This window comes from Pongo pygmaeus, chromosome 20 (assembly GCF_028885625.2).
Source record: "Pongo pygmaeus isolate AG05252 chromosome 20, NHGRI_mPonPyg2-v2.0_pri, whole genome shotgun sequence".
Classification (NCBI taxonomy): domain Eukaryota; kingdom Metazoa; phylum Chordata; class Mammalia; order Primates; family Hominidae; genus Pongo; species Pongo pygmaeus.
In genome coordinates this window covers 23,528,396-23,543,499 of record NC_072393.2, presented here as the reverse complement: position 1 = coordinate 23,543,499, position 15,104 = coordinate 23,528,396, and the positions used below count along the sequence as shown (strand labels likewise).

The 15,104-nt window shown below is 44.6% G+C and overlaps 1 protein-coding gene across 1 annotated transcript in view; it reads right to left on the bottom strand.

Moving 5' to 3' along the window:
- The window catches only part of LOC129020614 (zinc finger protein 492-like), a 33,458-nt gene extending 27,642 nt beyond the window's left edge, over positions 1-5,816 (bottom strand). The window contains exon 1 of the mRNA XM_054465201.2: positions 5,644-5,816. Coding sequence (XP_054321176.2) covers positions 5,644-5,646 — 3 coding nt within the window. The 5' untranslated portion in view covers positions 5,647-5,816. The remainder of the gene's footprint in view (positions 1-5,643) is intronic.
- Positions 5,817-15,104: the final 9,288 nt, after the last annotated feature.

The following is a 15,104-nucleotide window of genomic DNA, read 5'->3' as shown; positions in this document are numbered from 1 at the left end:
AGAAAGGAAGTCAAACTTATTTCTGTTTACAGATGACGTAATGCTGTATCTGAAAAACCCTATAATCTCAGCAGAAAAGCTTTTCTTTTCTTTTTTTTTTTTTTTGAGACCAAGTTTCGCTCTTGTTGCCAACTGGGGTGCGGTGGCGCGATCTTGGCTCACTGCAACCTCTGCCTCCCGGGTTCAAGCGATTCTCCTGCCTCAGCCTTCCTGAGTAGCTGGGATTAAAGGTATGTGACACCACGCCCGGCTAATTTTGTTTTTTTAATAGAGACGGGGTTTCTCCATGTTGGTCAGGCTGGTCTCGAACTTGTGACCTCAGATGATCCTCCCGCCTTGGCCTCCCAAAGCGCTGGGATTACAGGCGTGAGCCACCACGCCAGGCCTAGCTAGGAAAGCTTTTCAAACTGACAAAAAACTTCAGTAAAATTTCAGAATACAAAACAAATGTACAAAAATTAGTAGCATCCCTGTAAATCAAAAACATGCATGCCAAAAGCCAAATCAAAAACAGAACCCCTTCACAATCACTACAAAGAGAATAAAATATCTAGGAATACAACTAACCAGGGAGGTGAAAGATCTTTATGACAACATTGTGAAAACACTGCTTAAAGAAGTCAGAGATGACACAAACAAATGGAAAACCATTTTGTGCTCATGGATAAAAAAGATCAATATTGGCCAGGCGCAGTGGCTCACGCCTGTAGTCCCAGCACTTTGGGAGGCTGAGGCAGGTGGATCACAAGGTCAGGAGTTGAAGACCAGCCTGGCCAACATGGTGAAACCCCATCTCTACTAAAAATACAAAAATTAGCCGGGTGTGGTGACAGGCATCTGTAATCCCAGCTACTCGGGAGGCTGAGGGAGAGAATTGCTTGAACCCGGGAAGCAGAGGTTGCAGTGAGCCGAAATCGCACCACTGCACTCTAGCTTGGGCAACAGAGCAAGACTCCATCTCAAACAAACAAACAAACAAACAAAAAAAAAAGATCAATATTATTAAAATGGTCATACTGCCAAATAAATTACAGATTTAATACTATTTTTATCAAACTACCAAAAATATTTCTTAACAGAACTAAAAAACAAAACAAAAAAATTTTAAAATTTATATGGAACCAAAAAAGGGCCCAAATAGCCAAGGCAATCATAAGCGAAAAGAACAAAGCTGAAGTCATTACATTACCTGAATTCAAACTATACTACAGGGCTACAGTAAACAAAGCAACATGGTACTGGTACAAAAACAAACTCATAGACCAATACAACAGAATAGAGAGCCCATAATACAACACACCTACAACCATCTTGTCTTTGGCAAAGCTAACAAGAGGAATCCGGAAAGAAATCCCTATTTAATAAATGGTACTGGAATAACTAGCTAACACTATGTAGAAGATTCAAACTGGACCCTTTCATTACACCATATACAAAAATCAACTCAAGATAAATTACAGATTTAAATGTAAAACTTCAAATTATTAAAAAAAATACATGAGATAACTTAGGAACTACCATTCTAGAAATAGAAGCCGGCAAAAATTTTAAAATAAAGATACCAAAAGCAATTGCAACAAAAGCAGTAATTGACAAATTGAAGCTAATTAAGCTAAAAAGCTTCTTCACAGCAAAGGAAACCATCAATACAGTAAACAAAAAACACACAGAATAAAAGAAAATATTTGCAAACTATGCTTTTGACAAAGGTCCAATACCCATAATTTATAAGAAACTTAAACAAATTACAGTAAAAAAAAGACCTCACTAAAAAGTAGACAAAAAACATGAAAAGGGTGTTTTTTTCAAAGAAGACATACATGTGGTTAACAAGCATACAAAAAATGCTCATCACTAATCATTAGGGAAATTCAAAGAAAAACCACAATGAAATATCATCTCACCCAGTGAGAATGGCTAGTATTAGAAAGTCAAAAGATAACAGATGCTGGCAAGGTTACAGAGAAACGGGAATGCTTATACACCACCCGTGGGAGTGTAAATTAGTTCAACCACTATAAAAAGTAGTGTGACGATTTCTCACAGAACTAAAAACTCAATTACCTTTTGACCCAGCAACCTCATAATTGGGCATATACCCGGTAAAATATAAATTATTCTGTTATAAAGACATACGCATGTTCATTGCAGTCCATGTCATTCACAAAAGCAAAGACATGGAATCAACCTAAATGCTTATCAATTGTATACTGGATAAAGAAAATATGGTATGGCTGGGCATGGTGGCTCACACCTGTAATCTCAGCATTTTGGGAGGCTGAGGCAGGTAAATTGCCTGAGCTCAAAAGTTTGAGGCCACCCAGGGCAACATGTCAAGACCCTGTCTCTACAAAAAATACCAAAAAAATTAGCCAGGCCTGGTGGTGTGTGCCTGTAGTCCCAGCTACTTGGGGGGCTAAAGTAGAAGAGGATTGCTTGAGCCTGGGAGGTTGAGGCTGCAGTATGCTGAGATCATGCCACTGCACTCCAGTCTGGACAACAGAGTGAAACCCTGTCTTCAAAAATAAAATAAAATAAAAGGTTTAGGCTGGGTGCAATGGCTCATGCCTGTAATCCCAGCACTTTGGGAGGCCAAGACAGGCAGATCACAAGGTCAGGAATTCGAGACCAGCCTGACCAACATGGTGAAACCCTATCTCTACTAAAAAAATAAAAATAAATAAATAAAAACACAAAAAATTACCCGGGCATGGTGGCAAGAGCCTGTAATCCCAGCTGCTAGGGAGGCTGAGGCAGGAGAATTGCTTGAACTCGGGAGGCAGAGACTGCAGTGAGTCAAAACGGCACCACTTCACTTCGGCCTGGGCAACAGAGCTAGACTCCGTCTCAAAAAAAAAAAAAAAAAAAAGGTTTAATAAAAATAAAACATGGGATCCGGGTGCGGTGGCTCACACCTGTAATCCCAGCATTTTGGGAGGCTGAGGGGAGTAGATCACCTGAGGTCGGGAGTTCAAGACCAGCCTGACCAACATGGAGAAACACTGTCTCTACTAAAAGTACAAAATTAGCTGGGCGAGGTGGCGCATGCCTGTAATCCCAGCTACTCGGGAGAATCCCTTGAACCCGGGAGATGGAGGTTGCAGTGAGCCGAAACGGCACTATTGCACTTCAGCCTGGGCAACAAGAGCAAAACTCCGTCTCAAACAAACAAACAAAAAGGCCGGGCAAAACATTTAATCTTATATATTAAAAAAAACATAAACAGTACATTTAAGACCAGGCATGGTGGCTCACACCTGTAATCCCAGCACTTTGGGAGGCCGAGGCTGGCAGATCATTTGAGGTCAGGAGTTCAAGACCAGCCTGGCCAACATGGTGAAACCCCGTCTCTACTAAAAATACAAAAATTAGCTGGGCGTGGTGGCGTGCGCCTGTAATCCCAGCTACTTGGGAGGCTGAGGCAGGAGAATCACTTGAACCGGGAGGCAGAGGTTGCAGTGAGCCAAGATCGCACCATTGCACTCCAGCCTGTGCAATAAGAGCAAAACTCCATCTCAAAAAAAAAATAATAAAATAAAAATAAATAAATAAAATATGGCAGATAAATATGGAATACTGTGTGGCCGTTAAAACACACATACACACACACACACAGAAGATCATGTCCTTTGAAGCAACATAGATGAAGCTGGAGACCACTATTCTTAGAAAACTAACGTAGCAGCAGAAAACCAAATGCATGTTATTTCTAAGTAATAGTTGAGGCCGGGCGCAGTGGCTCACGCCTGTAATCCCAACACTTTGGGCCGAGGCGGGCAGATCACCTGAGGTTGAGAGTTCAAGACCAGCCTGACCAACATGGAGAAACCCCATCTCTACTAAAAATACAAAATTAGCCGGAAGTGGTGGCACATGCCTGTAATTCCAGCTACTTCGGAGGCTGAGGCAGGAGAATCACTTGAACCTGGGAGGCTGAGGTTGCGGTGAGCCGAGATCGCGCCATTGCACTCCAGCCTGGGCAACAAGAGCGAAACTCCATCTCCAAAAAAAAAAATAGTTAAGTAAGAGCTGAATAATAAGAACACGTAAACACAAAGAGGGAACAACAGACACTGAGGCCTAGTTGAGGTTGGAGAATGGGAGGACAAAGAGGATCAGAAAAAGTACCTGTTTGGTGCTATGCTTAGTATCTCAGTGACAAAATAATCTGCACACCAAACCCCCATGACACAATTTTAGCTGTATAACAAACCTGCATGTGTACCCCGAACCAAAAATAAAAGTTAAAAGAGATTCATCTTTTCCCCAGGGTATCCACTTGAGAGGCTACACTCCATACCTCAGGTTGTCCTACGAAAGAAAATGACTTAGGAGCTGATATTCACTAGATACTCTAGCAGACATAGCCATAGCGGTTATCTTGGTTTATTCAGAGACAGTACTGAAACCCAGGACCAAGAATAAACGACAGGGTTGCTGAGCACAAATCACCCCATAACGTTTGCAAAAGAAAAACATCTTGACACGAAAACATTCTCATAAGATCTTTGTGCCTAGGGAAGACAAAAGAAAAAGAGACACAGAGATTTTTTACGATTCACTATCGGGATACTCCTTGCTTTCTTCTCATGGGAAATATTTACAAACAGAAAACATATCTTTTTAAATATGCCATCTAATGCTTTGTCAAAAAATGATTAATTAAAATACAGTATGAAAAATGTACACTAAAGGACAAATAATAAATAATGTAAATTAGGGAAAGGAAGTTGGCATTTGAGACTTTCAGAAGGAACTGAAAATTCAGTATTTTACTGCAAGCCAGAGTTAAGCTGGAGAAATGGGGTGTGGGGGGTTGACTTGAGACCCTGCTTGGGACCCATGTGAAAAACGCAAAGGAAAATCAGTCCCATGTGGCGGCAAATAGACTGAGGTGGCTCTAATCCTTGGATTCCTAACTTTAAAAAATCAAACTCAAATGCATTTTTTTTTTTAGAAATTACTACATTGGGGGAAACAAAATTCAGGCTTAACCAACGATAAACTGCCAAGTAAGCTCTGATTACACAACCAGGAAATTTGTTGGCTCAAGGTGAAAATTAAGAAACTACGTAAATGTACCTAACCGATTACTGACTTTGGGTATTTTCATCTGCATCTTTCCTTCAAGATCCTCCCATGGACCGACCACAAACTACAACCCATAGCTGCGTGCTCTACAACTTTTGAACCACTCCTTGCTTAAATTTTTAAGTATTTTCGCGATAACGCCCATAAATTTTTAATAGGAGAAAAGAAGAACCAGGCACCCCATAAACCAAAACAAAGCTCTTTCCATTCGTGAACCCGCACCCCGAGTCAGGATTCTCCCCTGACGACCCTCCCGTGGTCCCTGCACAATCTGGGAGAGACGCGGCGCTGCGGGTGCAGAGCTGCCCAGAGAGGGCTCCAGGCCAGGGCACCGTCACTGCGCAGGGAAGAGACAGGACGCCCGGGGGCCCGGCTGCCAGCGCAGCCGCCAATCTGATGGCTGAAGGGGACTGAAGCCGGGCTGGACAAGGAGAACTCGGGGCGCAGATTGTGGAGCCGACTGCGGGGAGGCCTGAGTCCGCCACAGCCTCTTGCCACCGGTTCCAACCAGCCCCTTCCCCTCTCTCGGGATGTCGGACCCGGCACTCTCACCATTTCTAGGCTTCCAGGGGGTCCTAGCGTCTTAGCTGTGGATCTCCCAACACCTGCAGGTCACAGGGCCACAGAGGATGGGCCTCTAAGAGCAGAACAGCGAAGACTAGACCAGGTACTCCGACTGCAGCGACAGACAAAGACCCCGCCACATCCCGGAAGCCGCCCTTTCCGCTCCAGCTGCCTGCCTGATTGGACGGTTCTCAGGCCAGCGTCGCTGAATGGATAACGTTTAAGACTCCCCGCCCTCAAGCGCTGAGTGACAGAAGATGTAACCAAACGCTGGGCTGAATGAGGACAGAGTGACAGCCGGAGGTGCAGCCTTTTCAGGCAGGGCTTTCTGCCTGAGCTGAGCCAAGCCCACCGCAGAAGGTGTTTGCCTTTAACGTTGTGTATAAGGTCTCATATATTTGTAAATAATATACTGTATGGCTGCTCACACATGAAAATAATACAATAACAATTATTTTTAAATTTAGGCTTTTTTTGTGTGTGAGACGGAGTCTCACTCTGTCGCCCAGGCTGGAGCGCAGTGGCGCCATCTCAGCTCACTGCGACCTCCGCCCCGTGGGTTCAAGCGATTCTCCTGCCTCAGCCTCCCGAGTAGCTGGGATTACAGGCGCCTGCCACCGCGCCCGGCTAATTTTTTTGTACTTTTAGTAGAAGCGGAGTTTCGCCATCTTGCCCAGGCTGGTCTTGAACTCCTGACCTCAGGTGATATCCGCCTTAGCCTCCTAAAGTGCTGGGATTACAGGCGTGAGCCACCGACCCCAGCCTAAATTTCGGCTTTTATAACCTTCCTGACTTCTGGTCCTTTGAGCAGGCAGCCTGAGATTTGTTTTTTGTTTTGTTTTGTTTTGTTTTTTGTTGAGAGTCTTGGTCTGTCGCCCAGGCTGGAGTGCAATGGCGCGATCTCGGCTCTCTGCAACCTCTGCCTCCCGGGTTCCAGCGATTCTCCTGCCTCAGCCTCCGGAATAGCTGGGATTACAGGCACGCGCCACCACGCCCGGCTAATTTTTTTGTATTTTTAGTACAGACGGGGTTTCACCATGTTGTCCAGGCTGGTCTCGAACTCCTGAGCTCAGGTGATCCGCCCGCTTCGGCCTCGCAAAGTGCTGGGATTACAGGCGTGACCCACCACGCCCGACTAACCTGAGATTTTTAAAAGGACACAATCCTTCTAAATAAAATGTGAGCCACATGTGAATTTTAAATTTCCTATGAGCCAAATTTTAAAAACAAGAAACACACCTGGCACTGTGGCTCACGCCTGTAATCCCAGCACTTTGGGAGGCCGAAGCGGGCGGATCACCTGAGGTTAGGTGTTCGAGATCAGCCAGGCCAACATGGTGAAACTCCGTCTCTACTAAAAATTCAAAAATTAGTTGGGCGTGGTGGCGGGCACCTGTAAGCCCAGCTACTCGGAAGTCTGAGGCAGAAGAATCCTTTGAACCTGGGAGGCAGAGGTTGCAGCAAGCTGAGGTGGCGCCACTGCACTCCAGCCTGCACGACAGAGTGAGACTCTCTCAATAAAATAAAAATATTTTGGCCAGGCGTGGTGGCTCACACCTGTAAGCCTAGCACTTTTGGTGGCTGAGGCGGGCGGATAAGGAGGTCAGGAGATCGAGACCATCCTGGCCAACATGGTGAAACTCCATCTCTACTAAAAATACAAATATTAGCTGGGCGTGTTGGCGTGTGCCTGTAATCCCAGCTACTAGGGAGGCTGAGGCAGGAGAATTGCTTGAACCAGAGAGTTGGAGGTTGCAGTGAGCTGAGATCACGCCACTGCACTCCAGCCTGGGCGACAGAGTGAGACTCCCTCTCGGAAAAAAAATAAAATAAAAATAAAAATACTTTTTGATACGTGTGGGCTATTTATGATTTTTTGTTTTGTTTTGTTTTTTGAGACGGAGCATTGCTCTTATTGCCCAGGCTGGAGTGCAATGGCGCGATCTTGGCTCACTGCAACCTCCGCCTCCCGGGCTCAAGCAATTCTCCTGTCTCAGCCTCCCAAGTAGCTAGGATTACAGGTGCCTACCACCACGTCCGGCTAATTTTTGTATTTTTAGTAGAGACGGGATTTCATCATGTTGACCATGGCTGTTCTAGAACTCCTGACCTCAGATGATCCACCCGCCTCAGCCTCCCAAAGTGCTGGGATTACAGGCATGAGCTACCACACCCGGCCTATTTATGATTTTCAACACTGACTAAAACTACTATGCCTGCACCAACCTCTTACCTTGAAATTAAGTGACTATAGACAGATCTGCTAAGAAGACCTTTCCCTTTCTCTTTCCCTTTCCCTTTCCTTTCCTCCCACTCTCTTTCTTTCTTTTATTTTCTCTTTCTTTCTTTCCTTCCTTCCTTCCTTTCTTTCTTTTTCTATCTTTCTTTCCTTCCTTCCTTCCTTCTTTCTTTCTTTCTTTTTCACAGAGTCTCGCTCTGTCACTCAGGCTGGAGTACAGTGGTGCGATATCGACTCACTGCAACCTCTGCCTCCTGGGTTCCAGCGATTCTCCAGCCTTAGCCTTGGCCTCCCGAGTAGCTGGGATTACAGGCTCTTGCCACCGCATCCGGCTAATTTTTGTATTTTTAGTAGAGATGGGGTTTCACCATGTTGGCCAGGCTGGTGTGGAACTCCTGACCTCAGGTGATCCACCTGCCTCGGCCTCCCAAAGTGCTGGGATTACAGGCCTGAGCCACAGCACCCAGCCAGAAGACATTTCATTCTGCTGCAATTTAGCAAAATATTTGAGTACATCTTGAAGTTGTCTTTTGATTTTTTTTTTTTAAGACATGGTCTCACTTTGTCTCCCACGCTGAAATGCAGTGGTGTAATCTCAGCTCACTGCAACCTCAGCCTCCTGGCCTCAAGCGATTCTGGTGTCTCAGCCTCTCCAGTAGCTGAGAATACAGGCGTGCGCCACCATGCCTGGCCGATTTTTCAATTTTTAGTAGAGACAGGGTATTACCATGTTTGCCAGGCTGGTCTCAAACTCCTAACCTCAGGTGATCCACTCACCTCGGCCTCCCAAAGTGCTGAGATTATAGGTGTGAGCCACCCTGCCTGGCCTGCATTTTGATTTTTAAAATGGCAGAGCTGCTGTTGAAGATTTCAAAGTCAGAAGCAGCCATGGGGCAAATCTCCAGAAGCAGCCATGGGGCAAATCTCCAGAAGCACACCTGGAAATCACACACAGTGAATGCATCCCTCACCCTGAACCAATTGTTTTCACCCAAGTCTGCATGTAAAAATCACTTCGGAGGTCTTTTAAAATCCCCCAAACACAAGTTGCCACCCACCAATTAAATCAGAATTCCTGGAATGGAACCTGGGCAATAGTGTAAATATCTCTAGGTGATGACAGAGCACAGCCAAGCTCAAATGCCAGTGCTGTAAACCAGTACTTTTAGGTGACTAGTTGCAAATTTTTTCTCAAACGAATGAAAAAATGTTTGCCGCTAAGTCATGGCTTTTCCATCTTACCAGTATTACCAAATTATTGTTCTATGTATAACCAACTTTGCTATTGGTTTTGTTTCTGAACCAACCCAGTTGTATATATACTGAGTGCACACAAGGCCCTGACATTGGGCAATGTAGGTGCCCTGACATTGGTGATCGTTACTGTGAGGGAAAAATTTTCTAGAATAAAGGTTGCATTCCCCTAAAATTAAAAACATGCCATGTACCGAATTGGGGCTAAAATAAAAAGACATATGGTCTCATTCAAGAGTTAGGGCTTGGCCGGGCACGGTGCCTAACACCTGTAATCCCAGCACTTTGGGAGGCCAAGGCAGGAGGATCATGAGATCAGGAGATTGAGACCATCCTGGCTAACACGGTGAACCCCCGTCTCTACTAAAAATACAAAAAAAGTTAGCCGGGCATGGTGGCACACGCCTGTAGTCCCAGCTTCTCGGGAGGCTGAGGCAGGAGAATCACTTGAAGCCGGGAGGCGGAAGTTGCAGTGAGCCAAGATCGTGCCACTGCACTCCAGCCTGGGCGACAGAGCAGAGCGAGACTCTGTCTCAAACAAACAAACAAAAAGGGCTTTAATACTCTTTTTGGAATATTAGAAGCTGTATAATTATGCCCTGAGTGTGTGTGTTCCACCATAAAACAAACAAACAAAAAAACAGTTGCCATTATTCTGAGATACTAAGTTAGCATTTTGTTCAAATATGTACTATGGGCCAGGCGTGGTGGCTCATGCCTGTAATCCCAGCACTTTGGGAGGCCGAGGCCGGCGGATCACCTGAAGTCGGGAGTTCAAGACCAGCCTGACTAACATGGAGAAACCCTGTCTCTGCTAAAAATACAAAATTAGCCAGGTGTTGTGGTGCATGCCTGTAATCCGAGGTACTTGGGAGGCTGAGGCAGGAGAATCGCTTGAACATGGGAGACAGAGGTTGCAGTGAGCTGAAATCACGCCATTGTACTCCAGCCTGGGCAACAAGAGCAAAACTCTGTCTCAAAAAAAAAAAACCCAAAAAACAAACAACAACAAAAAAAGTACTATATAATTTTTTATTGATATATAACATTTATACAGAAATGTATGCACAAAGCATTCATTTATGTAAAGCTGAATGCATTGTTAAAAAGAAATACACTTCTGTAATCAGAAAATGAAACTAGGTTGGGTGCTGTGGCTCATGTCTGTAATCCTAGCACTTTGGGAGGCCAATGTGGGTGGATTGCTTGAGCTCAGGAGTTGGAGATCAGCCTGGGAAACATGGTGAGATTCTCCCTCCGAAAAAAAAAAAAAAAAAAGAACCAGGCATGGTGGTGCAAACCTGTGGTCCCAGCCTCTGCAGAGGCTGAGGTGGGACAATTACTTGAGTCCTGGGGTGGGTGGAGGTTGCAGTAAGCCGAGATTGTACCCCTGGACTCTAGCCTGGCTGACAGAGCAAGAACCTATCTCAAAATAAATAAAATAAAACTAACCTCATTCATGCCCCAACAATCACTTTCTTTTTTCTTCTCCGACAATAACCATAATCTTAAGAGTTAACATTGTGGATCAATTTTGTGTTTTTATTTAAGTGTTTTATTATATAAAAATTTAAATATATGCAAAACAACAACAACAACAACAACAAAAATTCAGTAGACCTGCCATGAAGCCTCAAGAACTACTAATCATGTCCCATTCTTGTTTCACCTGTAGTTCTCTACTTCAGTCATTTCTGGTCAACACATTGTCCACCCTCCATTATTTTTTTCACTTTTGTTTGTTGTGAGGTCAAATATACAAAAATTTAAAGGCACAAATCCTAAAATTTTTTGACATGTAAATATACTCATATATAGTCTTCGTATTTTTTAAGAATAGATAGAATTTTTTTTATTCTATTGATGGAATCTAGAATAGAATGATAGAATATTATTATTATTCTCAAATAATTTCCTCATGCTTTTTTTCCCAGATGACTTTATTGTCAATGAAGGCTATTTGTAGGTGTTTTTTTTTTGTAAACCATTGGTTCATTTTGCCTGACATCATTCAATATGTATTATTTTATTTCAAGCTTGTCTCACCAGGTTTATGAGATTCATCCAGGGTGTGTGCTTCAGTAGTTTGTTTCTTTCTGTGGCTGAGTAGTCTTCTCTTGCATGAATGAGTTACAGTTCGTTTATTCATCTTCCAAGATACGGACATTTGCATTGTTTTCTGCTTTAAGCTATTATGACTAAAAGGTCTATAAACATCCTTGTACAAATACTTTTTGAAATTTAATTTAATTCATTTATCAACATTTAAGTGACACCTCTTTACATTATTTAGTGGTTTCTTCAGGGATTACCATATACATCTTTAACATATTACAATCTACTTAAAGTTAATACTTTACTATTTTAATAAAGGTAAAATGTGAAGAACTTGCTGTTGGAGAGTTTTAATTACTTTTTAAATTCTTTATGTTATTCATAAATTTTACATCTGTACATTATATATCTCACAGTACTGTTATAATTTTTTTAAAGTCATAAAAAATTAAGATAAAATGGTATTTATAAATATTTGGAGGCAGATCCTTTGAGTCTGCATAAATACATTGTTTCTCCTTCAAATTTTACCCAAAATGGCCGGGCGTGGTGGCTCACACCTGTAATCCTAGCACTTTGGGAGGCCAAGGCAGGTGGATCACTTGAGGTCAGGCGTTCAAGACCAGCCTGGCCAACAGGAGGACAGGCTGAGACAGAAGAATTGCTTGAAGATCACGCCACTGCACTCCAGCCTGGGCGACAGAGTGAGACTCTGTCTCAAAAAAATAAAAATAATTTTAAAAAGAAAAAAATAGGAGAAAAGAGACTTCTTTAAAAAATTCCAAGTACTAATCAATGTCGATAGATAACGCAAAATAGAAAATCACCACTAGGACATGACAGTAATAATTGCTGTAGACAAGCTGTATTGAAAAATGCAAAAATTTGGAGTAAAATTTATCTAATTTTTGAGCAAGTGCATCAGTTTAAACTTCACAGGATAAGAAACATATATATTCCTAACCTTTTGTTTTCTTCTTCTTCTTTTTAGACAGAGTCTCTTTCTGTTGCCCAGGCTGGAGTGCAGTGGCACATCTCGGTTCAGGGCAACCTCTGCCTCTTAGGTCCAAGTGATTCTCATATCTCAGCCTCCTGAATAGCTGGGATTAAAGGCATGTGCCACCATGCTCAGCTAATATTTGTATTTTTAGTCGAGATGGGTTTTATCATGTTGCCCATGCTGGTCACAAACTTCTGACCTCAAGTGATCCATCTGCCTCGGCCTTCCAAAGTGCCGAGATTACAGGCATGAGCCACCGCACCCAATTCTATAAAATATATATATTCCTAAGTAACAAATGTAGGTTAATAGAGAACTCATAAACACAAAATAACTAATTCTACATCTTCCAGAAAGCTCAACATAATTCTTTCATTTCTGATCTACTATTATTCAAATAGACTTTGTTCAAATTTTATAGGAGATCTTAATACAGTATTATGTTTGTTTAGTATGTGAGATTCATGATAAGCTCACCAAAGAGTTCTTTACTCAGTGTGTGAATTCATAGAGCATAAAGTTGCAGAGGGAGAAGCAAATATTTTTGAAAGGATTATGAGAGACAGTAGTCACAGGAGTCATTCCCACTGTTATTGACTGACACATATATTGTTACTTTAAGAGAAACTGCTTTGGTTGGGCGCGGTGGCTCGCGCCTGTAATCCCAGCATTTTGGGAGGCCGAGGTGGGTAGATCACGTGAGGTCAGGAGTTCAAGGCCAGCCTGGTCAACATGGTGAAACCCCATCTATACTGAAAATATAAAAATTAGCCGGGCGTAGTAGCGTGTGCCTGTAGTCCCAGCTACTCAGGAGGCTGAGGCAGGAGAATCGCTTGAACCTGGAAGGCAGAGGTTGCAGTGAGCCAAGATCACCCCATTGCACACAAGCCTGGCTACAGATCGAGACTCTATCTCGGAAACACACACACACACACACACACACACACACAACTGCATCTAAGTTTAGACTATGGTTCATAGAAGATGGTATGAACCAGCAGCAAGTTTATATCCAGAACTGCTCACGGCAGATGATTTTGTCTTCTGGCTGTGCCATAAATTTATCTTTTGCAGGCTACTCTAAAACTTCTATAATGGTGGTAGATTTCAGTGAAGTGGAGCACCCCACAGCCTGCCTACCACTTGCACCCAGCTGGCAGCAGCACCCACCTTGAGCATGGTGAGGAGGGCATGACATTGGTGCCCACGTTGCTGCTGTTCACCCCCACATGCTAAGTCCCTGCACACCTCACAGTGGAGCTTCACATCACTGTCAGCACCACAGTCTGGTTGACCAGCAGCCATGTATGCAGAATGGCCAGTGAGGAGAGCACTCTGCAGGGACACATGAGGGCTGGCCGGCTTCCTCACTGCCTGACCCTGCCGGCAGCCCTCACCCAGAATGTCCATCATGTCCATCTGCTGGATGCTGATGAACTTATTCTCCACCACGCTCTCCATAACCAGGCTCCACGGCTGATGTCGCAACTGTGGGTGGATGCTCAGATGAGAGGACTGGATCACAGATCCTGCCCTGCAGAGCCCCCTACCTTAGACCCCACCACCGCTTGCTCACAAGTCCAAGGGTCACACCCTTGCCACCAGGCCAACCTTGATGCCCTGATATGACGCTTTTTATGAAACCTCTTGTGGTTTTTCATCCAGGAAATGGAGGAAGTAGGATGGCTGGTGCCTGGACAGTTGAAGTGAATGCGTTGGGTGGTTGGCTTGGCCAGCAGCTTCTTATCTACTGGGTCTGAGTCCAGTCACGGGCCTGGCGTGTGAAGGCCATAAGAGCAGTGGGAGAAGGAGGCCTATCTGGGTCAACCCCATTTCAAAGGCTCCTTCTGTTTACCTGCAAGCCTCAGTTTCTTCTCCTGTGTAGGGAGAGTGCTGGCCTTTTGAGGTCTCTTTCCTGGGCTGGAAAAGGCTCCCAGGAGCATCAACACCATGTCCCCCACATCCTGGTTATTGTCAGAGCTGGGCTGCTGGGCTGTGTGTCTCCTCCCCTCTGTCTGCTTCCTCCAAGCTGCTGCTGCTGCTGAGAAGTCCAGCGTGCTTCGACCTGGCCTGGGGGACTTCAGGGACTGAGGGAATCTTCCAGGGAAGTTCTCACCCTCTCAAGGAGGCACAACAGGGCAAGCCCAGCAGGGAGGACCCAGTGGGCATCCCAGCTGGTTGAAGGATCCAGAACGGGCCTTGGGATCAGTTTACCAGAAGGGAGAAATCAGATGCCCACAGTGCCAAGAGCCTAGAAGGCAGTTGGGTGGTGTCCATTTATGAGATTCTGAAACCTTTTGCGCCTGTGCGGTGTTCTAGGACCTGGTGGGCACCTAAGAGTGAAGTTTTGCAGGCCTGACCTCCTCTTCTTCCTGGTGTTTAGCACTGCTGCCACCCATCCCTCACAGCCCAACTAATTTTTCCTCTTCCTGAAGGCTGCGATGGGAGCTGCCTTCCTCCCAATGGGGATTCATGGGGTGGCTGGGCCAGCATCTCTCAGAAGGGCCCAAGACCTGAGCCCAAGACAGGGGGGAGGTAGCCCCCTCCTCATGGTGACCTCACTGCCATCTGCCTGCAGAGATACCCGAATCTCTCAGAGGAGGACCCTGACACACACATGAGAGTATGGACAGAAGCTGGAAAGAGGCGCCTCCCAGAGCTCTTCACTGCCCTCCAAGAGTGGATAATGGTGACCCTTGGGGAGATGCAGAGAGCCCAGCAGGCTGTGGAGGGACCACAATGACTCAATGCTGCCCACTACCAGATGGTACTTAGAGAGGGGAGAGAAAGAAATCAACTAGACAGATAGTTAGGGTGAGAGTCCTTGGGAGAATTCCTTTCTAACAAAAAGCATCTTCTCTTATAAGGAAAAGCAATCCCAGAGGTCATTTCTGTTTTAGC